This window comes from Natator depressus, chromosome 16, assembly GCF_965152275.1.
Source record: "Natator depressus isolate rNatDep1 chromosome 16, rNatDep2.hap1, whole genome shotgun sequence".
In the NCBI taxonomy this organism is placed as follows: Eukaryota; Metazoa; Chordata; order Testudines; family Cheloniidae; genus Natator; species Natator depressus.
In genome coordinates, this window is record NC_134249.1 from 12952681 (window position 1) to 12980107 (window position 27427).

General features: G+C 44.6%; 2 protein-coding genes across 2 annotated transcripts in view; one reads left to right on the top strand and one right to left on the bottom strand.

The window, feature by feature from the left end:
- The window catches only part of COL27A1 (collagen type XXVII alpha 1 chain), a 297315-nt gene extending 272032 nt beyond the window's left edge, over positions 1-25283 (top strand). The window contains exons 46-63 of the mRNA XM_074973737.1: positions 4855-4908; positions 7605-7658; positions 9217-9270; positions 9348-9455; positions 9893-10000; positions 11156-11263; positions 14254-14307; positions 15047-15109; positions 16058-16111; positions 17217-17252; positions 17922-17939; positions 18347-18382; positions 18692-18718; positions 19039-19107; positions 20110-20278; positions 20516-20625; positions 23491-23709; positions 24471-25283. Of these exons, the coding sequence (XP_074829838.1) occupies positions 4855-4908; positions 7605-7658; positions 9217-9270; positions 9348-9455; positions 9893-10000; positions 11156-11263; positions 14254-14307; positions 15047-15109; positions 16058-16111; positions 17217-17252; positions 17922-17939; positions 18347-18382; positions 18692-18718; positions 19039-19107; positions 20110-20278; positions 20516-20625; positions 23491-23709; positions 24471-24617 (1488 nt within the window). The 3' untranslated portion in view covers positions 24618-25283. The remainder of the gene's footprint in view (positions 1-4854; positions 4909-7604; positions 7659-9216; positions 9271-9347; positions 9456-9892; positions 10001-11155; positions 11264-14253; positions 14308-15046; positions 15110-16057; positions 16112-17216; positions 17253-17921; positions 17940-18346; positions 18383-18691; positions 18719-19038; positions 19108-20109; positions 20279-20515; positions 20626-23490; positions 23710-24470) is intronic.
- Positions 1957-3959, bottom strand: LOC141999910 (uncharacterized). Its single transcript, XM_074973785.1, has 2 exons — positions 3167-3959; positions 1957-2587 (listed from the first exon to the last, which is right to left on the bottom strand). Exons 1-2 carry the CDS (start codon positions 3747-3749, stop codon positions 2067-2069), a joined length of 1104 nt encoding a protein of 367 aa, XP_074829886.1. The 5' UTR covers positions 3750-3959; the 3' UTR covers positions 1957-2066.
- Positions 25284-27427: the final 2144 nt, after the last annotated feature.

Here is a 27427-nt window from a genome sequence, read left to right on the forward strand (position 1 = left end):
TCGTCATGTCCGAGGTACTCCTGGTCGCCTGTGTGATCAGGAGCGCCTGGGCAGACATGGGCGCAGGGACTAAATTTTTAGTGACTTGACCAGGTCATTTTTTTTAGTCCGGCAGTCAGTCCTATTGAACTGTCTTATGGTGAGCAGGCAGGCAATATGTCCTTCTGCACCGTCTGCTGCCAGCCAAAGATGTAAAAGATAGATGGAGTGGATCAAAACAAGAAATAGACCAGATTTGTTTGTACTCATTTGCCTCCTCCCCTGTCTAGGGGAATCATTCCTCTAGGTCACACTGCAGTCACTCACAGAGAAGGTGCAGCGAGGTAGATCTAGCCATGTATCAATCAGAGGCCAGGCTAACCTCCTTGTTCCAATAAGAACAATAACTTAGGTGCACCATTTCTTATTGGAACCCTCCGTGAAGTCAACCCTGTAAGCCGTGTCGTCAGTCGCCCCTCCCTCCGTCAGAGCAACGGCAGACAATCATTCCGCGCCTTTTTTCTGTGCGGACGCCATACCAAGGCAAGCATGGAGTCCGCTCAGCTCACTTTGGCAATTAGGAGCACATTAAACACCACACGCATTATCCAGCAGTATATGCAGCACCAGAACCTGGCAAAGCGCTACCGGGCGAGGAGGCGACGTCAGCGCGGTCACGTGAGTGATCAGGACATGGACACAGATTTCTCTGAAAGCATGGGCCCTGCCAATGCATGCATAATGGTGCTAATGGGGCAGGTTCATGCTGTGGAACGCCGATTCTGGGCTCGGGAAACAAGCACAGACTGGTGGGACCGCATAGTGTTGCAGGTCTGGGACGATTCCCAGTGGCTGCGAAACTTTCGCATGCGTAAGGGCACTTTCATGGAACTTTGTGACTTGCTTTCCCCTGCCCTGAAGCGCATGAATACCAAGATGAGAGCAGCCCTCACAGTTGAGAAACGAGTGGCGATAGCCCTGTGGAAGCTTGCAACGCCAGACAGCTACCGGTCAGTTGGGAATCAATTTGGAGTGGGCAAATCTACTGTGGGGGCTGCTGTGATGCAAGTAGCCCACGCAATCAAAGATCTGCTGATATCAAGGGTAGTGACCTTGGGAAATGTGCAGGTCATAGTGGATGGCTTTGCTGCAATGGGATTCCCTAACTGTGGTGGGGCCATAGACGGAACCCATATCCCTATCTTGGCACCGGAGCACCAAGCCGGCGAGTACATAAACCGCAAGGGGTACTTTTCAATAGTGCTGCAAGCTCTGGTGGATCACAAGGGACGTTTCACCAACATCAACGTGGGATGGCCGGGAAAGGTACATGACGCTCGCATCTTCAGGAACTCTGGTCTGTTTCAAAAGCTGCAGGAAGGGACTTTATTCCCAGACCAGAAAATAACTGTTGGTGATGTTGAAATGCCTATATGTATCCTTGGGGACCCAGCCTACCCCTTAATGCCATGGCTCATGAAGCCGTATACAGGCAGCCTGGACAGCAGTCAGGAGCTGTTCAACTACAGGCTGAGCAAGTGCAGAATGGTGGTAGAATGTGCATTTGGACGTTTAAAGGCGCGCTGGCGCAGTTTACTGACTCGGTTAGACCTCAGCGAAACCAATATTCCCACTGTTATTACTGCTTGCTGTGTGCTCCACAATATCTGTGAGAGTAAGGGGGAGACGTTTATGGCGGGGTGGGAGGTTGAGGCAAATCGCCTGGCTGCTGGTTATGCGCAGCCAGACACCAGGGCGGTTAGAAGAGCACAGGAGGGTGCGGTACGCATCAGAGAGGCTTTGAAAACCAGTTTCATGAGTGGCCAGGCTACGGTGTGAAAGTTCTGTTTGTTTCTCCTTGATGAAACCCTCCGCCCCTTGGTTCACTCTACTTCCTTGTAAGCTAACCACCCTCCCCTCCTCCCTTTGATCACCTCTTGCAGAGGCAATAAAGTCATTGTTGCTTCACATTCATGCATTCTTTATTCATTCATCACACAAATAGGGGGATGACTACCAAGGTAGCCCAGGAGGGGTGGTGGAGGAGGGAAGGAAAATGCCACACAGCACTTTAAAAGTTTACAACTTTAAAATTTATTGAATGACAGCCTTCTTTTTTGGGGGCAATCCTCTGTGGTGGAGTGGCTGGTTGGCCGGTGGCCCCCCCACCGCGTTCTTGGGCGTCTGGGTGTGGAGGCTATGGAACTTGGGGAGGAGGGCGGTTGGTTACACAGGGGCTGTAGTGGCAGTCTGTGCTCCAGCTGCCTTTGCTGCAGCTCAACCATACACTGGAGCATACTGGTTTGGTCCTCCAGCAGCCTCAGCATTGAATCCTGCCTCCTCTCATCACGCTGTCGCCACATTCGAGCTTCAGCCCTCTCTTCAGCCCGCCACTTACTCTCTTCAGCCCGCCACCTCTCCTCCTGGTCATTTTGTGCTTTCCTGCAGTCTGACATTATTTGCCTCCACGCATTCGTCTGTGCTCTGTCAGTGTGGGAGGACAGCATGAGCTCGGAGAACATTTCATCTCGAGTGCGTTTTTTTTTCTTTCTAATCTTCACTAGCCTCTGGGAAGGAGAAGATCCTGTGATCATTGAAACACATGCAGCTGGTGGAGAAAAGAAAAGGGACAGCGGTATTTAAAAAGACACATTTTATAAAACACTGGCTACACTCTTTCAGGGTAAACCTTGCTGTTAACATTACATACATAGCACATGTGCTTTCGTTACAAGGTTGCATTTTGCCTCCCCCCACCGCGTGGCTACCCCCTCAACCCTCCCCCCTCCCTGTGGCTAACAGCGGGGAACATTTCTGTTCAGCCGCAGGCAAACAGCCCAGCAGGAATGGGCTCCTCTGAGTGTCCCCTGAAGAAAAGCACCCTATTTCAACCAGGTGACCATGGATTATATCTCACTCTCCTGAGGATAACACATGAACGGATGTTGCTTGAACGCCAGCAAACATACACTGCAATGCTTTGTTGTACAATGATTCCCGAGTACGTGTTACTGGCCTGGAGTGGTATAGTGTCCTACCATGAAGGACGCAATAAGTCTGCCCTCCCCAGAAACCTTTTGCAAAGGCTTTGGGAGTATATCCAGGAGAGCCGCGAATGCCAGGGCAGAGTAATCCTTTCACATGCTTGCTTTTAAACCATGTATAGTATTTTAAAAGGTACACTCACCGGAGGTCCCTTCTCCACCTGCTGGGTCCAGGAGGCAGCCTTGGGTGGGTTCAGGGGGTACTGGCTCCAGGTCCAGGGTGAGAAACAGTTCCTGGCTGTCGGGAAATCCGGTTTCTCCGCTTGCTTGCTGTGAGCTATCTACAACCTCCTCCTCATCATCATCTTCTTCGTCCCCAAAACCTGCTTCCGTATTGCCTCCATCTCCATTGAAGGAGTCAAACAACACGGCTGGGGTAGTGGTGGCTGAACCCCCTAAAATGGCATGCAGCTCATCATAGAAGCGGCATGTTTGGGGCTCTGACCCGGAGCGGCCGTTCGCCTCTCTGGTTTTCTGGTAGGCTTGCCTCAGCTCCTTCAGTTTCACGCGGCACTGCTTCGGGTCCCTGTTATGGCCTCTGTCCTTCATGCCCTGGGAGATTTTGACAAAGGTTTTGGCATTTCGAAAACTGGAACGGAGTTCTGATAGCACGGATTCCTCTCCCCATACAGCGATCAGATCCCGTACCTCCCGTTCGGTCCATGCTGGAGCTCTTTTGCGATTCTGAGACTCCATCATGGTCACTTCTGCTGATGAGCTCTGCATGGTCACCTGCAGCTTGCCACGCTGGCCAAACAGGAAATGAGATTCAAAAGTTCGCGGTTCTTTTCCTGTCTACCTGGCCAGTGCATCTGAGTTGAGAGTGCTGTCCAGAGCGGTCAAAATGGAGCACTCTGGGATAGCTCCCGGAGGCCAATACCGTCGAATTGTGTCCACAGTACCCCAAATTCGACCCGGCAAGGCCGATTTAAGCGCTAATCCGCTTGTCAGGGGTGGAGTAAGGAAATCGATTTTAAGAGCCCTTTAAGTCGAAATAAAGGGCTTCATCGTGTGGACGGGTGCAGGTTTACATCGATTTAATGCTGCTAAATTCGACCTAAAGTCCTAGTGTAGACCAGGGCATAGTAGCTAGTTGTAACTCTTAGCTGCCTGATGCCTATGAATATCCATGAAAGAGTGTACATTGTTCTTGGAAAAGTTAACTAGCTCAGTTAATCCAAGATGTCTGTTTCCCTAAGAATGTTCAAGAGGCCATGTCTACTTGCCACTTACCCTGGCATTTACAGTAAGTATAGAATGTATCAACTAGCCCTAAAGGGTTCAGACCTTCGTTTGTACAGTATCTATCGTACAGTATGAGTGCAGAGTTACAGTGCTATATAATACTACATAAAACTAAATACAGAATAGCAGAGCGATATAATAATACTGAGAGAAAGTGATCTAGAAAAGGGAGAGGAGATGTTTTCAGATGAGAAACTCATTGAGGCAGAGAGATACAGGGAGGCTGTTCCAGATCAGAGGAGAGAGAGAGGAGAGGGAGTGTTCAGAGTCAGAAATGAGCCCACAGTTATAGAGAGGGGAAATCTGAGTTGGGAAGGAATTGGAGGAGTTAGGAGTTCAGCTGGGGGAAGGTCCTCTTGCCCAAGAAAAACATTTGCTTCCCTGTTATATATTCATCTGAATAGCACCACCCATATACTTTGCCTTCCCGGCATTGGCAGAATACAGCTGCGTGCATTGCACCTCTCCCACCACCCATTATCCCCCAGTACCACACTGTATGGTGTGACTGCAGCATCCACTGCTGCTTACCTATAGAAAGAGAATCCAGAGAATAAACTAACATGCGCACTCTCATTTATTTAAGGGTCAAGAAGGACTTGATGGGGACAGAGGAAAAGCTGGACAGCAAGGTCTACCTGTAAGACTCTATTTTATTTTATAATTGATTGATTTTAATCTGATCTTACTCTACTGTGTATGTGACAAATGGAGATAGAATGGGTGAGCAGCATGGGAAAGGGGGTTAGAGGAAAGGCATGGTGAGCTACAAACTACAATACGTGCATTTCCATATGCCAGGGCTCAGTGGGGTTTTTAAGAATATCTATATCCATAAACTTTATGCTTCCTGAAGGTGTAATCAAAGTATGTCACATGATATATTTTATTTTTCCTATAAAACAAGTAGGGAAAGAGACAGGAGCAGCTTCCCATGTTCTAATATTGTGTCCCTAGACCTGTCTTACCAGACATTTTTAATGATTAAAAGAGGACGGGAAAGCTTGGGAGATTCATAACGTAATAGGATTATATTAATATGGGGGCATTCACCTGGAAGTCACGGGTCTGAATCCAGAACTTGTCAGTAGTGATTCAGATGGGACGGCTGTTTAGTGACCTGTGTGAAATGCTTTACACATACCTGGACTAGATAAGAATGAGTTGGATCTTCATCCAGTTCCCACTGGACAAGTGTCCACATTGCATAAATCACAATAGGCCCCCACTCCTCATTGGCAGTCTCAGCAGAGGCCATAGATTGATTGGGTCCCCTCTCACTTCTACAGAGGCCCATCCAAGTAAGCTGAGGACCACTGGAGGGGCAGCGTGAGATACGTTTGTTCTGCCGCTGCCCGTGTTGTACCTTCTCTCAGTCCAGCATGTTTAATGAAGACTAAAATCAGTTAAAAAATGAAGGCCTGATTTTTAAAACCTGAACTTCTGGGGGCTGTGTGTAAATGCACCTACTTTGTACATGCAAATACTGTGATTGTGTGCACACACAAATGATCGGTCAAACCACTGACCAGGTATTTTCATGCTCAAGTACTAGATCTTTTTGCACACAATGATGGTAATTGTGGCCTGTAAATTAGACATGCAAGTGCACAAGTGTTTTTGCACTCAGCCCTGATGTTCTCAAGTTTTGAAAAATAAGCCCTAAACATTGGCTTGGCTGTCTCGCCATTAATCATTCCATAAACAACAGTGGGGACTGTAGTAACAAGCCATGCATCAGATTCCTCTGGCCAGATCCTTAGCTGATTTAAAGCAGCATCACTTCACTGAAGTCTGTGGAGCTTTGTCAGTTTACATCTGCCAAGGTTCTGCTCTGTTATGTTTACACAGCTCTTAGATGTGACTTAAAATGCATTCATTAGGATGTTCTTCAAAAGGGGGTTATGAAATAAAACAATCACTTCACATTCTACCCAGCGTAGAACACTCTGCCCTACACAGAGCATTGGGTGCTCCCATTTTTCCTCATTTCTAAGTGCAATTTCAAACATGGATGTGTTACTCAGTTGTAAACAAATAATGCAGAAGTTTTTCAGCTTGAGAGAAGTGGCCAGAATGTCAGTGGGATGAACATAGATGGGGCATTGTCAAGTTTCTTTCATGTCAGTGCTGTTTTGATATCCCCTCCATATTGCTCTTATTGTTACACAGTCTAGCATAGTAATATAAGACTGTTTAATAGAAATTTGAGATGCTGTGCATACCTTCAAAGTACACATACATAACTGATCCCCAAAGACATTCATACTGTTTGTGCTATCTAGCCTTATTCTAGTTCCTGAGCTGCATCTGCTCAAAGCTTCAATGAATACCATTCCTGAAATTATCATCTGGTTTCTCTCCAATCAGAGCTGTAAACCCTGGCGTGCAAAAACATACTAAAACATATTAGACAGTGTCAGTTAAATTTGAAATGACATTCATTCTTTGTGGGGCTATAGAAAGAGTGTTGTAGGTTCTATTTCTTAAGTCCCAATCTCAGTGATCTGTGACATGATTAGAAGGGGTTAGGTGATCCATTTACCCTTCATAGCTCTTTGACTCTAGCCTCTGAATTGCCCCAAGATAATCAACAGAAGCAGGCAGCTCTGGAGAAGAAGGTATAGAAACAGGAGGCTCAGAAACAGCAGACAATTAGAAACTACAATGAGAGAGATCTGCAGACAGGCAATAACCTGCTACATCTTCTTTGGAATAAGTCCAGGGTGTCTCATGGTTAGAGAATACACATCCTGCTGCTTTTCTATCAGCAAAATCCACTAAAAAAGCGGAATAGGAAGAGGGGAGGGCGCATATATGTGATGGGGAGGGGAATGTTTCAGATTTCTGAAATGATGATCTGTTTCCTTATCTCTCTCCCTCTCCACTTCGTAGCTGGCCTTGAGACATCTGAAATCTTGATTCAAGATTGGGATTGGGGCTCAGGAGAGAGGAGGCGGCAAATACCATAAACATCATCGTGGTATTTGCTGCAAAAACTACTGGATCTGCTTTAAAAACCAGAGCTGTAACTCTTCATTGAGGAGCCTGATCCTATTACCTGCTCTTTGTTGTGGATCTCAAAGTCAAACAGTCCCAAACCAAGCAAGGGGGAGACAATGCTGCTTCTCCAAAATGACACCCTGTTAAACAGTCTCTGGAGACAGTTTCTTATTCCTCCTTCCCCAGGAGGGCTGTGAGAGCAAAGGCTGCTCCCAGTAATTGATTCCGTATGGTCAGTGCTGTAAGGGACACAGCAAATGCTGCTCTTCATACTTTATGCAAGATGCTGCCAGAAAAGTATTTCAAACAGATTTTCTTTGTCCTCTTTTCTAGGGGGATCCTGGACCACCAGGCCAGCCAGGGCCAAAGGGATCCAAAGGTGAAGAGGTAGGTTTCATGGGGGTGAATTTATGGCATTCAAAGCTTAAAGCTGAAGTGAAATCAGAACTGTCACGGTTTTTCCAAGAGTATGTGGCTTGTTCATTGGTCTGTGGCTGGAAATGACCATGGAGAACCCAGTAGGAGGGCTGTAAATATTGATTTGTGTGTCCAAACCCATTAGTTTGTTGGCTTCCTGGGGCTGGAGAAGATCAAGAGAATTACAGTACGAGGACTGTGAATGAATCCCCGGCAGGTCCTTAGTTACATGCCTTGGGACCTTGGTGTGGTCCCTCTTTCCCACACCACGTCAGTTTCTGCCTCTCTTGACCACAATTGGCATCTCTGCCCCTGGGGGAAATCTGAACCGGGCAATTGTCTCTTTCTGTAGCTGGGTTTCAACCATAAAACTTTTCTGGCTTAAAACCTTCCAAATCCAGAGTCCATTATCCACACAATTCTCCATTTTTCCTACTTCTCAGAAGGGTCATTTCCTCTAACTGCTCCCCCCGCAACGAAGAGAATCCACAGCATGTGGTTTTATCTGAACTAAATTTATACCAATATCTACTTCTACTTCCCTGTCTCTACAGCTTCCCAATCCGTTAACCACCAGAGACTTCTTTTGCCTAAATTTAAGTGGATGACCTCAATACTCGGCTAATTCACATTCCATCCTGCAAGATATAGGAATTGGCATAATGCCAAGTAGACTAATCTACAATAGGTGATTTTAGCAGAGTTCACTGGCCACTAGATTCAAAGAAAGACACACCCTGTCACCCATAGTAGATCTGGAACTGCCCGTGGGTCTAATGAGTAACAGTAGCTCTTGTTCCACACAGTTGGCCAGTTTTCAGAGACTTGTCTGCAGATGGAGAAGTGATACACGAAACACTTGGTTTATTTTTTAAAAATGTGTTAGCAGATGACAGAGCTTCAAAGCTTCTGAATCCTAGCAAAGGTGATAAGGCCAAGTGTTCCGTTCATATTGCAGGAGTTAATCCTTGTTCCTAGCTAATAATCAGAACCACATACTTGCTGCTTTGACACTTCCCCTCCCCTTATCGGCAAATCAGCATTACAGATTTTAGCCATAACAAGCTTTTATCCCCCAACTCTCCAGGACGGGGGGAAACCATCTAATCTATCAGAGACCAGAATAAGACCTTCCCTATCTGAGTCCCCTGAAGAAGGCTTGGTTGTTGGTTTTCCATGATGCCGCCAAGGAATGATGAATGGGATGATTTTTGAGCATCGCGCAGTAATGCATGCCAGTGCTGTGGAGTTCTCTCTCAAATTCATCCTCCTGCTTTATTTGTCCTCATCTGTTCTATATTAGGAAAATGCAGGGCCTTTCCTTCTGGCTATTCATTCCTGCCCTCTAAAGAAGATAACCCAGAAACTCTTAGAGAACCACTTGTAATAAAACCAAATAATAATTCATCTCCTTTGGCTGTAGCAACTGACCTCATATGTCTCCTTTTTAAACTGCTCTCCATTGCACAGGCCAAAATGGGCTTCCCAGGTGGGACCATACTAGAATTATTTCTTTTTTTGCCTTAAGGGTCAAAAAGGAAAGCAAGGAGTACAGGGTGAAGGGGGCAGCAGAGGCTCGCCGGTAGGTGAAAATTCAGCCTTTTCTTTTGAGTCCCTGGCATCCCAACACTTCAGTCACTAATTCTTTTGTGTTTGTAGGGTCCTCTTGGGTTACCTGGTCCTAGGGGAGTAGTGGGAAGGCAGGGTCAGGAGGGTTCTCCTGGAGTGGACGGAGTGCCTGGGAAGGATGGCACAACTGGGCTGCAGGTAAGTTTGAAACACTTACATTGGGACACCTTAAGCAAACACTACCCCAGAGGAGGGAAGGGCAAAGGATAAAGCAGTAGAAATTGACACACCCACTGCTATAGCCATGCTGTCTTATATACACAGAGTGGGTCCTGTACACCACTGCACAGACTTCACACATACAAACCCAGGCAGATGTCTCCATGTGGACAAGTGTGTAAGTAAAGTGACTCTCACAGCCAGACAAACAGGCTCTTGTATGCGCAGATCCATGTGCTGTAAAATCTTGTGCATATGCGCATGCTCACACAGCCATTCATAAATGCACGCCATGCCAGCCACGCCCACCCAGTGTAGCTGTAGTCACGCTGCTCTGGCTGCCTTTTCAAAGGGGTGAGCATGCCCAGAAGGATAGGGTGACTTTCTCTGTATTCTCTCCTGGACTTGTTTTATAGGGAGAACAGGGAGATGATGGGGAAGAAGGCACAACAGGGATTTCGGGAAAACGAGGGAACCCCGGCATACCTGGTCTCCCTGGAGCACAGGGGCCACTAGGATTTAAGGTCAGTTTCCACCTCGCCGTGGTACTGGGTTTTCTGTTTGTTAAAACAAGTGTGAACTTGGGAAGGTGGCAAGGAAGCTCACACAGCCTGTCCTGGCCCACACTGCTTTTAGGAAGCTCAGGCTGCTAGACTCCTAGTAAGCATGACCAGGCACCTCCTTTGGAAGGTCTTGGATCCTTGGAAGTCTGTACTGTTAGTGTCTTAGAAGGCACTACTGGGGAAGAAGCTCACACTGCCAGGTTTTCAGCTAGCACCAACAGGGCTTGAACTGCTGGAACTGGTATGGTTTGGGGCACCGTTATGAGCCAGAGGAAGCAGTGAAAGGCTTGTTTAGTGACCCCTGGATTTCTCACTGGTTCTTGCCCTATCCCATGTGGATCATAGGACACAAAGCAGACCCAGTAAAGATTGAGCCATTTGTAAAAAGGGACTGTAAATAGAGAGATTCCAGCTGGGGTTGGAGAGGCCAGAAGAATTTGAATCAAATTATACTCATTTAACACATTACCATTAAGTTGTCACTTACTGCCCCCCAGCTGCCTTGGGTAGAAATAACAGGCTGTCGCCACTGATTGATACTTGAGCCTTTATCACTGGAGCACTGCAAGGTCAGGGGGAGGGGGAAGGAGTAGAGATGCTGGGTCTTGGACGCCCCTTTGTTGTCTTTGACTTGGGAAGTCTGTGCCAGGGCGAATGTTAGCTTTGTAACTTTTGGATTAAAGTTACTGAACTGAAACCTTGGAATTCCTTTAGCATTTCAGGTGGATTAATCATCTGTCGCCAGCCTTGTTCAGAGAATAGACTGAGAAATTGTGTGGGGCAGGGCAAGCAGGCATGCAAGGGTGTAAATGAGGGGGAACATGAACCTTACCCCTTCAAATGCTACATTGTGACACACCTTGTACAGCTGTGCTTGTAACTGCAGGTCTTGGTGAACTCCCTCTAGGAAAACGGGTGTCCATTACTGGCTTCATGCTATACATCCTGTAAGAACATCTATCATTGCACCCAGCCCTGTGTGATACATATAGATGAAGTCACATCTCCTACCCCAGTGGCCATTATTTTTCCATATATACCCTGACACTGGCCATTTCTGTTGCATGTTTTTATATTTAATCCCCTGGAATGATTTTAATTCTGTGTTCTTTGTAGGGTGAAAGAGGATTGCCTGGGCAGACTGGCCCAACAGGGAAACGGGGTACACAAGGAGGGATGGGGCTCCCAGGAGGCCCAGGAGAGCCAGGACCCAAAGGACAGCCGGTTAGTTGTGTTCATTTAAATGATCATGTCTCACTGTAGTTCTCCTAGCTGCAAGAGGTGGCTCAGAGTCCCAGCAGTGCATAGGGGGTGGAGTCCTGGGATGCTCTACTGCATGCATTTTTGTAGCACACATACACAATCTCAGCACACACTTCCCAAGGCTGGGCGGTTGTGGAACTCTGTGCACATCATTTCATGTTCCACTTTTAAATAGCAAAGTTTGTGCGAGTTTGGAGTTCATAAACATGAGACAGTGGAATGGCATCATGTACTGAGCAGCTGCACTGAACAAGTGCAATTACGTCAGTACAGACCTGCTTCTTCAGCATTGGCGCTCCTTAATGTTGGACTGGCCACTGAGGTGAGACCACCAAGCTCATTCCACCCAATCACACTTTCATTTGCACCCACTCAAATAAATCCTTGTCAATCACAATTTGAATGTTACACACACCCTGCAGCCATTACATTATATTACACTCCTTGGTGTCTATCCTACTACACAGCATCCCTACCTCTAGGAATTAGCGATGAGTAAGCTGACCCAGGATAAGAAAGGAATGTTGCAGTCTGCATTTAGTAGAGCAAGAGGTTTAGGAGCAGTACTTAGCAATAAGGCATCTCCTGGTATGGTATCAATGGCAGTGTCGTTGTAAGTCCAGAGCCAAGAGCATTGTCAGAGGGTATTGTCTACAAAGCAGCTGGGCGGTGTAATTCCCCGTGCAGATAGACAAACATGCACTAGCTCTGTTTGAGCTAGTACCTAAAAGTAGCATCGCCCCGGTGGCAGTTGAGGCTGGCCACCCAAGTACATACCTGTGGGATTGTACTTGAGCAACAGAAGTCACTGCCCATTCCACTGCAGCTACACTGCTTTGTAAGGCATTAGTTTGACCACAGCTAGTGCATGTATAGCACTGGTACTTACGCATCCCAGCTGCTGTGCTGACACGCCCCAAGAGAATCCAGTTTTATGGCTCTCAGGGACACCAACCACTGATCAGCCTCAGCAAAGGAAAGGAAATGTGCACACACCCCATTACTAAACCAGGCTGCTGCTGCTTATTGTTTTTATATATTGCACTTGTAAGATTGTCTTGCCTAGGGCTGTGTATCTGGCTATATCAGATAGAAGGCTGATGCCATATTGGGAGTTTTAATAGCTTAGACTGTAAACTCCTTGGGGCAGAAATAATATCCCTTTTCTACCTTCTACAGTGGAGAGCAAACTGTCAGCACTTAATAAATACTTTTGCATCCCTTACTATCCCTAATATTTAGAGAGCCCCTAAAAAGAAACCAATCTAAATCTCTTATTGTACACTGTCTGCTCAACATCTGTTTGCCTTTGCATCCAGTGGGATCTTCAACTGTTTGAAATATGTATGCATGCTGGCCGGTTCGTTCCCCTTCCTAGACTAAGCATCACAAACAATGAGATCATCAGTGCATTTAAGCCATGGATAAATACCTAGCAATGTGTTAAGATTAGGTTTATGCTGTCTATGCCAGTGTTGGACCCCATTCTCCTCTGAAATGGGTGAGTTCTCTTCCTTCACTCCAAGGGCAGTGCCACTCTTTAAGAGAGTGAGAGAGACTAGAATGCTGCATGCGCCACCATCCTAGAAGAAGCGTTTAAGTGGCCAAGCAGGTCATAGGCTCCTGGCTCAAGAAGCAGAGTCCATTTGAGTCCCATTATGTTCTTTTTTGTGTGTATGAGTGGCAGATTCATGTACCCAATATTCATTTCTGGAGGTTGCTACGTAAATATTGATCCAGGCCTCTTGGATAAGATGTTCCTGTAACTTAGTACACGTCTCCTTTTCCTCTAGAACTCTTCTTGCTTTGCATTTATTTGTGCTGCCAGCCACTCCATGGAGAGAGATTCTCCTACTGTGGGAGCAGCAGCAGTATGTTTCCCTTCCAGGATCCATAAATGGGTAGTTAAGGTTTTTAGTATCCTTGGAAAGCTTCTTGTACTCTACGGATTTCCCATAGGTCCTGGCTTGCAAAGCAATTTATCACTACGATGGCAGGAAAAGCTTCCTACCAGCAAGTCTATTAGACTTTGGAATTACCTTGTAAGAGAAGTGGTGGAATCTTCATCACCTAAATCATTTAGAACTGGGCTGAACAAGACACATTTCCATCTCTTTTATTACTAGGGTTCTAGAGTCATCGTGCTTATATTTTTGTCCTAATCTTTTCCTAACCATCCTGAGTCACTTGGCATGTCGCTATTCAATAAGTCTATAGCTACCAAAAAGCTTGTATCTCAAAATATAGAAATGAGGGTGTTCACATGCAGATTTGTGTTTGTTCCATTTTTATTAGTGGTTACATGTATTATGACAGTGTCCACTATGTGTTAATCCAAGTTTGGATCACACACCCTAACTATTAAAAGGTGATGTTTTTCCCTTGAAAATGTGAGCAATAATCCTTGGAGGCATATTTGAAATGGGCAAGAGTTGAAAAAATATATTTTTCCTGGTTTTTAAAGTTCTAAGCACATAGTTTGACAGACAAAACGCCTGCAGCTTGAAATGGGCCTTCAAGAGGAGTCAGCTTGGCTTAGTTTGTATTAAAAAGCAAAACAGGGTTTTCATTTGACAGTTATCAGTGTCTGAAGCTGTGCAAAGGTAGGGGCTGTAGAGACCTTTAAGGCCTGCTCATGGAGCAGACACTCCTCTCCCCTGACCATGGCCCAAACTCCCAAGCTGTGCCCTGTTATACCTCCTAGCAACTTGGGAGTGGGGAGGAGAGACTATGCGAATATCTTAATTCAACCAGATGGGAAGATCTCCAGTTCTCTCTCAGAACAGCTGATTTCCTTTCCAAGTCTTCATTCATAATTCCAGGCTTAGAGAGAGTGAAAAATACTTATGGATGTTTCTATTTCTCTAAGTGTCATGAACCTTTTAGTGATAAGCCATTTATGATCAAATGTATTGCTCTTGCATTTGTCTTTGCTTGGCTGTTATTTCCAGGGGGACTTTGGCGAGTCAGGATTTCCAGGGATTGCCGGCATGTTTGGGCCAAAGGTAAGACACTTCCTTGTATGTCATGGGCTCTATAGTGTCTGTATAAGGTAGACATTCCCTTCCTCACTTTACTGTGGCAGATGGATTACTGGGAACAGCCACATGCTTCTTGCAGTTCCAAGCTCTTGGGAGATCCAATGCAGACTGGCAGCAAATTTCTTTACAGGTGCCTCTCCAGAAACTACTGTACCCAAATGATGATTCCTAACTACTTGAGTTTACTTCTTTTTAGCTGTTTGAGCCACGCTCAACTTCTAAAATCCCTAAAACGCTGAAGTTACAGTCATCTTGGTGGAGCTCAGATTGCCCCCAGGATGGATGGTGAGGGGATTAATGTTCCATCCCTAATGTCCTTTTGACTTGTTGAATGTCTTTATTGCCCTTGCTCTGTCAGAAGAGACTCCCATCTTCGTCTACAGTTATCCTATCAAAAGACCCTGCTGGGTAACACTGGTGTTGTGTGCCCTTATATAGGTTTTACACCCATTTTATCTGAACATCTCATATGACCTTAAATTTAAGGTTACCAAAGGAAAAGGACCATTCTGCTTTCTAGAGAATGGGGGGGGGCGGGTGATTTGCAGAACATGGGAGTGGGCCCACAGGTTAAAAAAAATCAGGACTTGCATACAACTGGTTGCGTTTCTGTCTTTATTCCAGAGCAGCAAGCAAAGAAACAAACTTTGTGTGTGCATCTGTTGAGAGTCTTTCAAGATTCATGTCTGATTTTTATCTACAGGGACCACCAGGGAACCTGGGGTTCAAAGGAATTCAGGGCCCACGGGGACCACCAGGTCTCATGGTGAGTTCTTTGAACTTTATTCTAGAACTTCCTTGTTCCCCTGTCTGCTGCTTTTTCTCAGGACAGTCTGTGGGCCAAACCCTGAGCTGCACAAAAAGGGGGGCTAAAGTGGACTTTAACCCAGCACATTTGACATACACTCTAATCAGAAGCTGCAGTTCAGCTGGGTCATACGGTAACACATGTACAAGATACTATAGCAACCTTTGATTTCAACACCACATTCTAACTACCCCACACATACTGAGTACAATTCTACTCCCCCTTTACTAGAAAACTGCAATTAAGCAACTAATTGTTGTTGTCCCCTTAAGTCACTAAGATGAATTTCAATGTAAATAAATTAGCTGTGTACAGCATGCTATTTTATCCGGGAGGTAATTTTTTACAATGCTGCTAGTCTCCAGTAGAGATTCCCCAGCATGAGGACTCTCAACTGTCCAATAAACCGCTTCCCAAAGATATGGTCTCGTTGTCCAGTCAGGTCTTATTTTACATACTCCTTGTAGTGAACTCATTAACAGTCCACGGAAGTAGCAACCTGCAGTTCAAGGAGGACAGGAGTTCTGGGCTGTGAATGCCTTTCCCATGGATACAATAAGTTAGTTCCCAGGATGGAGAGAGCAACTCCACTGTTGGGCTTGATTTCTGAGGAAAAGGAAACCACGAAGACACTTTTTGAAAATGTATGAGATCCCAGAGATGCTCCGTAAACCCTTGGGCTCTCAACACAGCAGAAGTTTTAGTGTAGCAATTTGTCCTTTAAAATGTCTCTGATTCAGCTGTTAGGAATGAAAAGGCAACTCCAGCATCCTTAAGGGGGAAATCACGATATCTTTGTACTGGGTATAGAGCCCTGTGATATTCCACAGGTCTAGTTTGGTAAGAAATGACTTCCATTCCCTAGACCCCAGTTCATAAATGTCTTTTTCTCACTTTCTGTTTTAGGGAAAGGAAGGTATTATTGGTCCGCTTGGAATTCTGGGTCCTACAGGAAACTCTGTGAGTGTGTCTATTGTCTCTGCCCTTACTTATTACAGCTAATAATGATTGAGGGTATTTAGACCAGTGTTTGCTGCTTCCTCAAAAGTCTCTGAATTTCACTTCCTAGCTATGTACAAGTACAGCCTAAACCTCATCTGAATTAACAGGGGGGAAAAAGTTTTTTTTTAATAGAATAAGCCAACAAAAGTGCAGCTGCAGTCACAGGAGTAGTGGGAATTCTTAGTTTATAAATTAGCAGCAGCCCTATTTAAGTGTGGGTTTGGGGTGGGAAGGATTAGACTGTTAAGGGTGATATTTATAAGCTGTGGAGCCAGATTTGGAAAAGAACTCCTCAGCAAGTAGTGAAATTTTCAAGAGAGTTCGCACCAAATGTGCTGAGCTCCTCTGAAAATTTGGCCAAGTATCACAATGGGAAATACTAGTTTCTGAGCACTTCTGAAGATCTGGCCCAGGACTCCTATTCCCACCCCAACTCCTGAAATCCAAAAGGGGGCACTCAGTCAAAACTTCCTAAAAATAAAGAATAAAATATTTCTCTGCTTCCCTCCTCTTATTTTATAATGCCACTTTCAAAGTCAAATAAACACACACACAGGAACTGATGTTGATAAAGATGAAAAAAATCTATGGGAAAATACAAGGATTAGTCCATCAGTTTTAAAAGTGAGGCGGGATGAGCTGAATTAAATGTCCCAGGAAAGAAATATGTAACACCCTAATTGGCAGGTGTGGGACAGAACAAGTACACACCTTGCAACTCTCTGACACCAAACAGCATATATGCACCAGAAGTGCTGTAACGGTTACAAAGCCTTGGCTGTTCCCTTGACATGCATACCTTTAGCCAGACTTCAGCCTGGAAGTTTATAAACATTCCTTTTTGTTCACTCCACTTGTAATCTGTGAAACTTTCAACAACACTAGCTACTTTTTCCCCAAAGAAGGGAGACAAGACAGACAACCAGCCATGTTTTGTTTAGAGATATAGTTGGGCCACATGCAGAGAGTTTTTCACCAAAACATGTCAAACCCTCAACATGATGATTACTCTTATTAGGAGCCTGCCTGATTCTAATCATGTTCTATGTGGTTCTTTAAATAGGGTCCCAAAGGAGACAAAGGCAGCCGCGGTGAAACGGTAAGCACTCTTCCAGAATCCTTCAGGTACCTCAGCTGCATAGGAGACTGTTGTCAGATTGGGTAGACAGAGGATACCAGACAGGTGGAATAGGAGGGAGCAAAAAAACTAACTCAGCCTTTCATCCTTCCAAGATCGATACAGTGAGCTTCATGCAGTTTTACTGTGTGTGCATTTTTCAGAAGAGTCTTTTATAAAAAGATGTCCCTTTCTGCGCTGCATAGCCATTAAAGATCCCAAGGCACTTTTCAAATAATTGGGGATTCTGCCTCAATATCCTTTGCCATGATTTCCCTTGGCAATATGCTGGGCCCAGGTTTCCTGCTGCCCTCCAACGTGGCTGCATTTTGATACAGCTTCTAAAACATACTGACAGGTTTCAGAGTAGCAGCCGTGTTCGTCTGTATTCGCAAAAAGAAAAGGAGTACTTGGGGCACCTTAGAGACTAACCAATTAATTTGAGCATAAGCTTTCGTGAACTACAGCTGCATCCGATGAAGTGAGCTGTAGCTCACGAAAGCTTATGCTCAAATAAATTGGTTAGTCTCTAAGGTGCCACAAGTACTCCTTTTCTTTTTTCTTAAAACATACTGGAAACCCTTGGGATGAAAGACCTTACGTTAGAGGCATGCAATCGTTTGACACATTCCTCCTGATTTTCTTCTGCAGGGTTTGCAAGGTCCAAGGGTGAGTATTTCAGAGAACTCATTTCTGGCTGTCGCCATCCTTGCTTGAATAAACGGATGTGCCACAAAGTTTAGGAGGGAAGGAGAGGAACTATGGACGGTAAGGAAAGTAAAAAAAAAATGGGGGGGGTGGCATGGGACCAGAGAGGTGCAGCCACATGCCACTAAGGATGACAAAAGCATGAGAGCTACATGAGGAGACAATATAGCATAGTAAAAAGCTGCACTGTGGGAAGATGTGGCCACCTCCTGTCTCCACAACGGGTTGAGCTGAGGGACAATAATATGTTGAAGAGCTGGAAGATTTTTGGGAGAGAACAGATATGGGAGGGGGCTCATCTTTTTCTGGGATACAAGGATGAATAATTTCACTGCTGACATTTTACTCACTGATGCTTTTCTCTTTAGGGTCCACCAGGCCCACGAGGACTCCCTGGGCCTCCGGTACGTACATCGGGAAAGGGTTCAGAGGATGACAAGCCCTATCCAAAGAGACTACTCACTCATTTGGAAATTACACCGATTCCGCCTGTAAAATAAGGATAATAAATTACTTCACAGGGAGTTTGCATGTCTGAATGAACTAATGCTTGTAAAGCGCTTGGAGATCTAAAGGAAATAATATTTCCCCTCTGTAGTGAGGACCCCACAGAAAAGAGGGATAATCTCAAAAGGGGATCAGAAATTCTTTGACAATATTATCCATTGAACATAAAAATCAGTCATAGTTAAGTTTTTTCTTTTGGTTTCTAGGGTCCAACAAGAATTCCAGCTTCATTTGTAAGTTGCTAGGTTTTATTCTATACAATAGATTTGTTATTGTTGATAGTGAGTGAAGTTGTGATACGCACATGTGAACATATGTAGAGCTCAAACTCACAAGTGTCCTGCTTTCCCAAGCTGATGTCCCCTAGCCTAGAACATCCCCCCTACATGGACTGAGCAGAAGATACAAGCAATATCCTGCTAGAATGGTATTTGGCACCTAGATATAGAGAAACATCTACTGTTCAGTTTGCTTGTGCAAAGGGCACTCATCTCCTGTTACAAATAGGTCTCACAATCTCCTAAAATGCCGTTGTTATATTTTTCCCCACCAGCAGCAGGATGGCTTTGGTGCAGCTTTCCAGGCAATGATGGACTCAAACACCGCACTCAAATCTACAGAGGTACCAGCATGCTTTTCAACCTACCAAGCTTTGATACAGATGCAGAGTGCTGCACTGTGTAATCTTAAAGAGGGGAAACAGCCTTTCATGCCACCTTGCCTGCTCTTTTTATGTAAAGCAATTCCATCTTCCCAATTTCCTTCCATGATCCTATCCCTCTACCAGTATACAACACAAAGCCTGAATGCATGGTTCTTACTCACCTGACTTCAGTAGAAATTTTGCCTGTGTAAGGACTGCAGGATTAGACTTTGGTTTGTTAAGCTTGTGCAAATCTTAACATTTCCTTTCTCTCACCTCTTTTCAATGAGATGTCCAGTCTGTTCAGTCGCTTGATAATTTAAAGGGCTCTCAACCTGAGCTGCATTCAAAATGTTTCTATTCAGGTAGAGGTGTGCTCTAGATTACAGATGCATTGCTTCTTTTCTAAAGAATCCCACTGTTCACACTAAGAACAGACGAATATGTTTAAGGCCCCCATCAGTTCCAGAACCTAGAATACTTGCGTTCTGCTGTTGGAAAAAGGTGGGGAGGCATTATCCCCATTGTAAAGTATTGCAAAAATTTAGCCAATGCACGTTATTGCCAAGACTGGACTGGGCTGCCATCAGAGAATGCTTGTGCTCTCCGAATAGAATCCTGGGGGGTTTCTGCCCTCTTAATGTTTTGCTTCTCTCTTTTGGGGAACAGTGATGAATAGCTGGGACCATCTAGTGTCAGTCATGCTTCCTTCTTTATAGCATGCATGTGGGAAAGTTCCCAATTCAAAACAGCTAGCTATGACTGTTTGGACTGAATGGCATTGGTCACTTCCATTACTGACTGTACCTTTTGCCTGGGGTGTTTTTCCCAAGAATACAAAGGGGTCAGTTGCCATTGTTACGCATTCTGATGACATGTCTAGCCAATGCAGCATTTGTTTGTGGGGGCTTCTCAAACCGCAACAGTTCTGTCAAGCTCAACAGTCAGTGCCTGACTGTCATCTTCTCTATTCCACAACAGAGCTATCAACATTCAGACTTTCTGATGCTAAACCAGGAAGGAGAGATCTTTAAGACTCTACACTACCTCAGCAACCTCATCCAGAGCATCAAAAGACCCCTGGGAACCAAGGAGAACCCTGCACGCATCTGTCGAGACCTCATGAACTGTGAACAGAAGATGGGTGATGGTAAGCAGCACAACCATGTCCTGGGAATTCTCCCAGCCGCAAGAGGGATACACGTATAGGGCCAGTTAAAGCAGTTCAAACAAACAGGCCCACTTTCACGGGACTAGCGTAGACACATTATGCAGAGAAATTAAAAATCTCTTCATCTGCTGACGCCTTTCTGGATCTTATGCATAGGAAATGCTGACTGGTTCACTCACCTATTCTTCCTCATCCCAGATTGCTCCCTTTCTTCAGGTACTTACTGGATTGACCCAAATCTCGGCTGTTCTTCAGACACCATTCAAGTCACCTGTAACTTCACCAAAGGTGGACAGACATGTCTCAGCCCCATCACTGCCTCTAAGGTACACACAGTTCTACCACTGTCTCTCAGCAGGCTTCCCCTCCCACTAGAAAGCAAATGCTATGTTGTTAAAGTGAGATTTAGGGTAGTGCGTAACAATGTATATTGATTTGTGCCAAAGGGGGTAGAATTTACTACTGCTGTATCAGTTTCCTCACATTATTGGGTATGTATTAGTTCTTATATTGCTGTTTTAACAGTTTTGAAAAAATTGCTTATTATTCTTCAATTACATTCTATCACTGTTCTTTGTCTATATTATGGCTGAAACCATGACAACACTGATTAGACTGCCCCACCTCCTCTCCAGCTAGTCTGTAGTCCCCATAGATCAGGGAGTGAATGCTACGGTTCTACCAACACATGGATAATTTACCAGTATCATTAGAAGGAGTGGGTGAATATTCCAAACATGCTTCTAAAAATATTTTGTTGAATTTTTAAATTAAGTCCCTTCAGTCACGTTCATGTCTCTTTGCATTTGCTTTCCATAAATGGTTGTGAGAAACAGTTCAACTCACATGCACAAGCACTTTAGGGTGAAATCCTGTCTTTTTTTACTTTAGTGGGAGTAGGATTTCATCACAGAATTTTAAATTCCCCCACACGTGTATTTAGAAAGAGGTGCTTGCAAATGCACACTCATCCAACTAGGGACCGGAAACTATATTGAGACTTATCAGAATTAATCACCACAGTTCTATTATCAAAGTACTTGAAGAGAACTATTCAGTGATTTTGGGGGTAAATTTCTTTAATTTTGTGGAATGATCCAATACATTCTTATCCCCAAGAAGTGGGAGGAAATAGCAGTCTGAATAAGCCTGTTCCTGTTTGTGGAAAATCTGGAAGCATTCACTTTTAATCAGGATGAATGAGTGGCACATGGAGAGACAGAGAGAAGCTAGCATGAGACAAGAACAGAGAAACTAGAAAAAGCCCAAACACTAGGTAAGACTGGAAAGCAGGAAGCTTTCTGAAGTTATGATGAAGACCCTGTGATAGTACCATAATGTACTTCCTGTATTAAATTATTACAGCACTAGACTCTCCCTACATTTATTCCTTCTCCCCCAACATATTGCTGTCTACAGCAACCGGAGGGATGGTGGAAGCTTTTCCAACATAGAGCTATTGGCACAGGGGAATAAGCAGACTCTCTAGTTCCACTATTGCCTGGCTCATCACTGTCAGCAACAGTTACTTGCACAGCATAGGTGTATGCTCCAGATAAGCAGTTAAAGAATAAAATGCTCATTTACTCAATAACTCCACCCAAGACTGAAGGAGGTATGAGTTTCAAGGAACTATACCCAGTAGGGATGGGATTTTCAAAAACACACAGCCTTGGTGATGATTTCTTTGGGGTGTGATTTTTCAAAACTACTAGGCCTAACTCTGCACCCATATTCATTTAGCCATCACCTACAAGAGATAATTCAGCCAAAACAAGCCACCTACATAGTATGAAACGTCAAACCAATCAGAAACAGAACAGTGATGCTTGCTGCATCAGCATCAATGGTGGATTCCATGCAAAGTCAGGAGTCTGCAAGGCATTAATAAGCTGTTCAGAAGTCACTGTAGGCTTCAAGAAAACCTGATGTAAAATCGAGAGCCCACTTCACACATGAAAAAAAAACACCACAATTGACATTAATTGGCCCCTCAGAGAAACCAGTGAGACTGAATTTCCCTCCAATCCTTAGATGGGATGCTACTAGTTCAAAGGTGTATTGGCTGGGTAGTGTGGTGAAAGTTTGTCCTTCCACTGCCCCTGCTGCATGGTCACTGGAGGACTTCGGTCTCCAGGATTGTTTACCCAGCCCTGAACTCACACAGTGTTGCAACTAAGCTGAAGATTCAATAGCAGTAGGACTGGAATTCTTCTTGGTCCCTTTAAACAAAGCCCATCCTGCTTCTTGCCTTGTAGGCTTCCTTACTGAGGGCCTAGGCTGGTTTGAAACTGCCCTGTCTACACTCTGGTTAGAAAAAATTTTTCAAACCCTTTGTTGTTTACAGCTATGCCAGACTAGTCTAATAGAACCGTGCAGGTATGACAGAGAGGCCTCCTCTCACCATGCTTCTTTGCAGAAGCAATGTTTGAACCAGTGGCTCACATTACTTTGTAATACTAGATTGACAGGTTCCTAGGTATAAGAAAAGTCAGCAATCTCTGTGTCCCCTGCAAAGGGAAGCAAAATCAAACACAAGAAAACTCTCCAGTCTGGTTCAGCATCTAGCCAGGATCACATTGGGCATATAGATTGAATATAAAAAGGGCTCCAAGTTAAAACTTTAATTCCAGAACCCTGTGACGTTCACATCTGGAGTCAAGTGCCAGCACCCAGACCTACACAGTAACAAAAATCTTGTGTGTGGTACATTACAAGGACTGCCCTGTGATTTTGAACTGGTTCACCCCATAACAGCTGTCTAAACTGCCTATTTAGCAAAGTGAAAAAGTTGGGGACAGCAGGTATCATAGGCCAGGGGAGGCTAAGCCGCTCCAAACCCAGGCTGCGGCCCTGCCCATGCGCCTCTCTGAAGCCGGTGGGAGCTCAGCTCCACCTGGGGCTCGGGCTTGCCAGCAATTTGGTGATGGGGCCGGAGCTCGGGTGTCTGTGTGACCAGCGGCTCAGGGCTCCTCTGTCGGGCACAGGGGTTGCTCCTGATAGGCTAGCCTCCCCCAAGGGGTGGTTCACCTTCTGCCCATGGGGACAGCTGTAATGTACATTAATACACTAAATATCTTTGCTGCTGCTTGCACTAACTGCACCACTCTAAGACTACTGGGTGTATCTTACTCACGGTCTTCGGGATGGGGTGTCTTAATTTTCATATTATCTCTTTGTTGCATTAACAGCTGGAATTCAACATTGGTAGAGTCCAGATGAACTTCCTTCACCTACTGAGCTCAGAGGTGGTTCAGCACATCACCATCCACTGTTTGAACATGTCAGTGTGGAGGGAAGAGTCAGTTCAGAAGCCTTCAGAAAAAGCTGTGCGTTTCAAGGCCTGGAATGGACAGATATTTGAAGCAGAAGGGCCGTTCAAGCCAGAGGTGGCAACAGATGATTGCAAGGTACAGAGCCCCTACAACATGGCCAACAAAGCAGCTAAAAAAAAAAACTAAACTGACCTAAGAGAAAGTGGGAGAACTGGAGATGCAGCATGCCCAGTCAAGGGGACTTCACGGGGACATAAGAAACCGGAAGACATTAAATTTAGCCAAAGTCTAAGTACCCTTAGAGCATGCTGCAAGATCCAACTATTGTCAGTGCTTCCCCACCAAGACCAAAGACAAGGGAACAGTGCTGGAAGAGCATTAGCCTCTATGAACCCCACTCTGAGCAATTTGCATACAGATCTAGTTAATCTGGGCAGCGCTTACATTCTGCAGTAAGAGATACTATAGAAATGCTTAAAATAGAGAACACATTGGAGTACCCTTTTTATTTAGAAGAGTTTTCTGCTTGGAGACAGTGTGATCTAGTGTATAGAGTTGAGAGATCTGTCTTCTATTCCCAATTCTTGTCCAGGGTTACACTGAGTCAGTAGCCATCTTTCAAATCCACACTTTGAAGGGTGACCTCTAATTTTAGGTGCACAGCATAAAGGTTTCATTTTCAGTGATGCGGAGTACTCACTGCTTCTACTCACTAGATCACATTGCCTCCATTTCCACAACCCACAGTGTCTCACTTTGCCATAACTATGAACTGGTGATAACTTACCTGTCTCAGTAGATAGTGCTTTTCAGCCATATCTTGATGGAAGTTATTCTTCCCCACAGGGATCTACTCACTCAGCTAATTGACCCATTTTCTCTCCCTCTTGGTTCAGATTCAGGATGGACACTGGCATAAGACTGTCCTTATGTTTCGGACACAGGACCCTAATCAGCTGCCAATTGTCAACATCTACAACCTTCCACCATCCGAGCCAGAGAAACAGTATCACCTCGAGGTCGGACCCGTGTGCTTCCTTTGAACTGTGATCTCTACAGTGCTCCAAGGTTTTGACCCCTTTTGGGGGGGCCTACATGTTTAAGTAGGATCCCCTGTCCCTCTTCAGCACAGATGGCTGGGCCTTGTCATTTGGGTCAACTGTTGCTCTGGCCATAGAGCTCAAAGTCTTAAAGAACCTTGATCTCCCGAACTCAGTCGATTCTCCAGCATAGTCTTGAAAGAAATTTTAAAAAGCAGAACACTGGGGGGATCCTGGCATCAGCCAAGACATGAACAGTGAAGGGGGATCAGGAACTTGAAGGCCAGATAACACGAGCAATTCCATACACAGAGCTTTGTCCACAACCAAAGAAATAGAGAGAGATCTCAAGAAGAAACCTACAGTGCATATCTTTTTTCCTACCCCGTTCCTGAGTTACCAAATGTTCTTTCCATAAAATTAGAGCCTCCCTTTAAGAGCTCATCTTCTGGACAGCTCACCGCTGAATAAAAGAGAGAGATGAAGTTCTCATAAGTGGATTTGCAAGTTGAATCCGGCTGCTCTGTGTACAGGAAGCATTTGATGTGCAATATTAGAAGAGAAACAAATATATAGATATATATTTTATTTAAGCAAAAAAAAAAATTAAGTTCTTCCTTCCGTGAGTCAGTCTAATAAACATCCCTTCTCATGTGTGATGATAGGGTGGGGGAGAGTCCCAAAGCTGAAAGGGGAAAATAGATGTTTGGGGTGGGGGGGGCAGGGAGGAAGAGACTGGTGCTAAAATAGAGAGAGGATGGGCTCGTCTGGTTTGTTTCTACCTCTCACTGTGAAATCTCTGGTGCTCTTAAAAAAAGTGTGTTATTTTATATATGATTTTAAACTATTTAAGGTTCTGAAGGTGCTACAATGTTTTGCCACAGACCCAAAAAAACCAACAGCCATGGGGACTTCTCTAGAACAAGAGAAGGTGGCGGGAGGGCAGTTTGCAGTCTTTTAGCTAAATCAGAAGAAAAAATTGAAATATTTTAAACACACTAACAAAGGCAAATGATTTTTTTAAATCTAGGTTTGTAAAGATAATTGCCTTGGGTGTCAGTAAATAGACAGCACAAAATGTGTCTAAAATAAGTGTGCCCTTGGGTTTTTTAATGGCATTTCACTGTTTTATTTTTCAGTGGGCAAGTTGTACCCCCCAAAGCTGTAAGAATTCAATTGTAGGGGAGCCTTGAAGAGAGCTAGTTTGGGTTGTTTCTGTTATATAAATAGTTTTTCCATGTTGACAATGTGTATAGTTTCCTTGCCAGCTCTTCTGTATGCAGTGATTCCCTACACTGGGATCCAACAGCTGATCTTATTTAAAAAAAAAAAAAAAAAAAGTCCTTTGTCAGGACCTGTCTGTCAAAGCTGAAATTACGGTACCTTGTTGCTTCAGAACCCCACCAAGCTTGGAGGGGTTTTTGTTTTGTAGAAATCTAGACTCTGTGTGTAAATTTGGAGTTTTAAAAAAAAAAAAAAAGAGGATAATTATGGTAATCTCTTTATTCTACATAAGGAATAATATTATGTAATCTGAGCTGTACTGTATCAAATGCTTCAGTGCCTGTTTTGGAGTTTTTCATGTCTCGTATGGACTACGGATTATTTTGTTTGGAGAAAAACAGTCTCATTTTATGTATTCTTTTTTGCAATGGTCTGCAGTTTGTTTTTCCAGTGAGCTAAAAGTTAACAAGATTTTTCAAATACCTCAACTCCCTTTCTGATTCTGGTGCTTCTCCTCAAAATACCTCAAGCTGCCAGCGCAGGGCTCAGCCATTGAGTGCCTCTCATCCCAGATCATTCTTCAGTGCCTTTGTGTTGAAGTTACCATAATCTCATCTCTTGCTTGCTTCTTTCCTAGCACTCCCACACACATTCTCTGTTCCATTTCTCATCCTCTTGTTAATGGTTTTTTATGTTTCATGAGGTTGGAATTTCCATTTGTTCGCCTTAAATTTTTTTTTTTGGGGGGGGGGGGGGAGAACGTTAAATAAATATTTAAAACTGAAGCATTGAAATGGGACTTTCATGGTTTTTTGCTTCTTCACAGGAAATTAAGATGGGTGAGAGGAGCAGAAATAGCCTCAGGTTCAAAGCTTAACACAGGTGGAGCTTAAATCTAAACTTAGCCCCCTACGATCCTGCAACCAGCATCATGGGGACAGAGCACATCACCTGCATAGAGAGCCCTATTGGCTTAGGCAGAACTCTGAATGGGGACACGGTTCTGCCTGAGCCCTATTGGCTTAGGCAGAACTCTGAATGGGGACACGGTTCTGCCTATATGGCACTCATTGCAGGATGAAGCCCATCGCTGCAAGCAGACCAATTGATAGACCCTTTCTCTGAAAAACAAACAAATCCTAAAAAATCTTCATAGAAGATTCACCAGCCCAGGCACTAAATCCTCCATTTAGCCATAATAGAAAACACAAAATACGGATCCATCAAAATCACTTGTCCCAGTCAAGACGAGTTGTTCAAGCATATGTATGACAAAGCTGCCCACCAAGCTGATTTCTCCTCTGCTTTCCCTTCAGGTTACTCTCTCCACTGGAAAGAAAAGAAAGCAGCTAGCACACTAGTCTTTTCCACTAGGCTCCAATAACCCCACATAGCTGTTTAAATCACGTTTCAAAACTCTGTTAATTCTTGATGGGGTGTGAGCAGGACAAAATGTGTACATTAGAATAAGTTTTAGTCCAGGTATCTCCTGCACCTGCTGGCTTTGCCAAGACTTCCTTCAACCATTCAGTTAAGTTTGGGAAGATGCATGGCCTGGTGCATGAGCTTCCATTCAACTGGTAATAGCT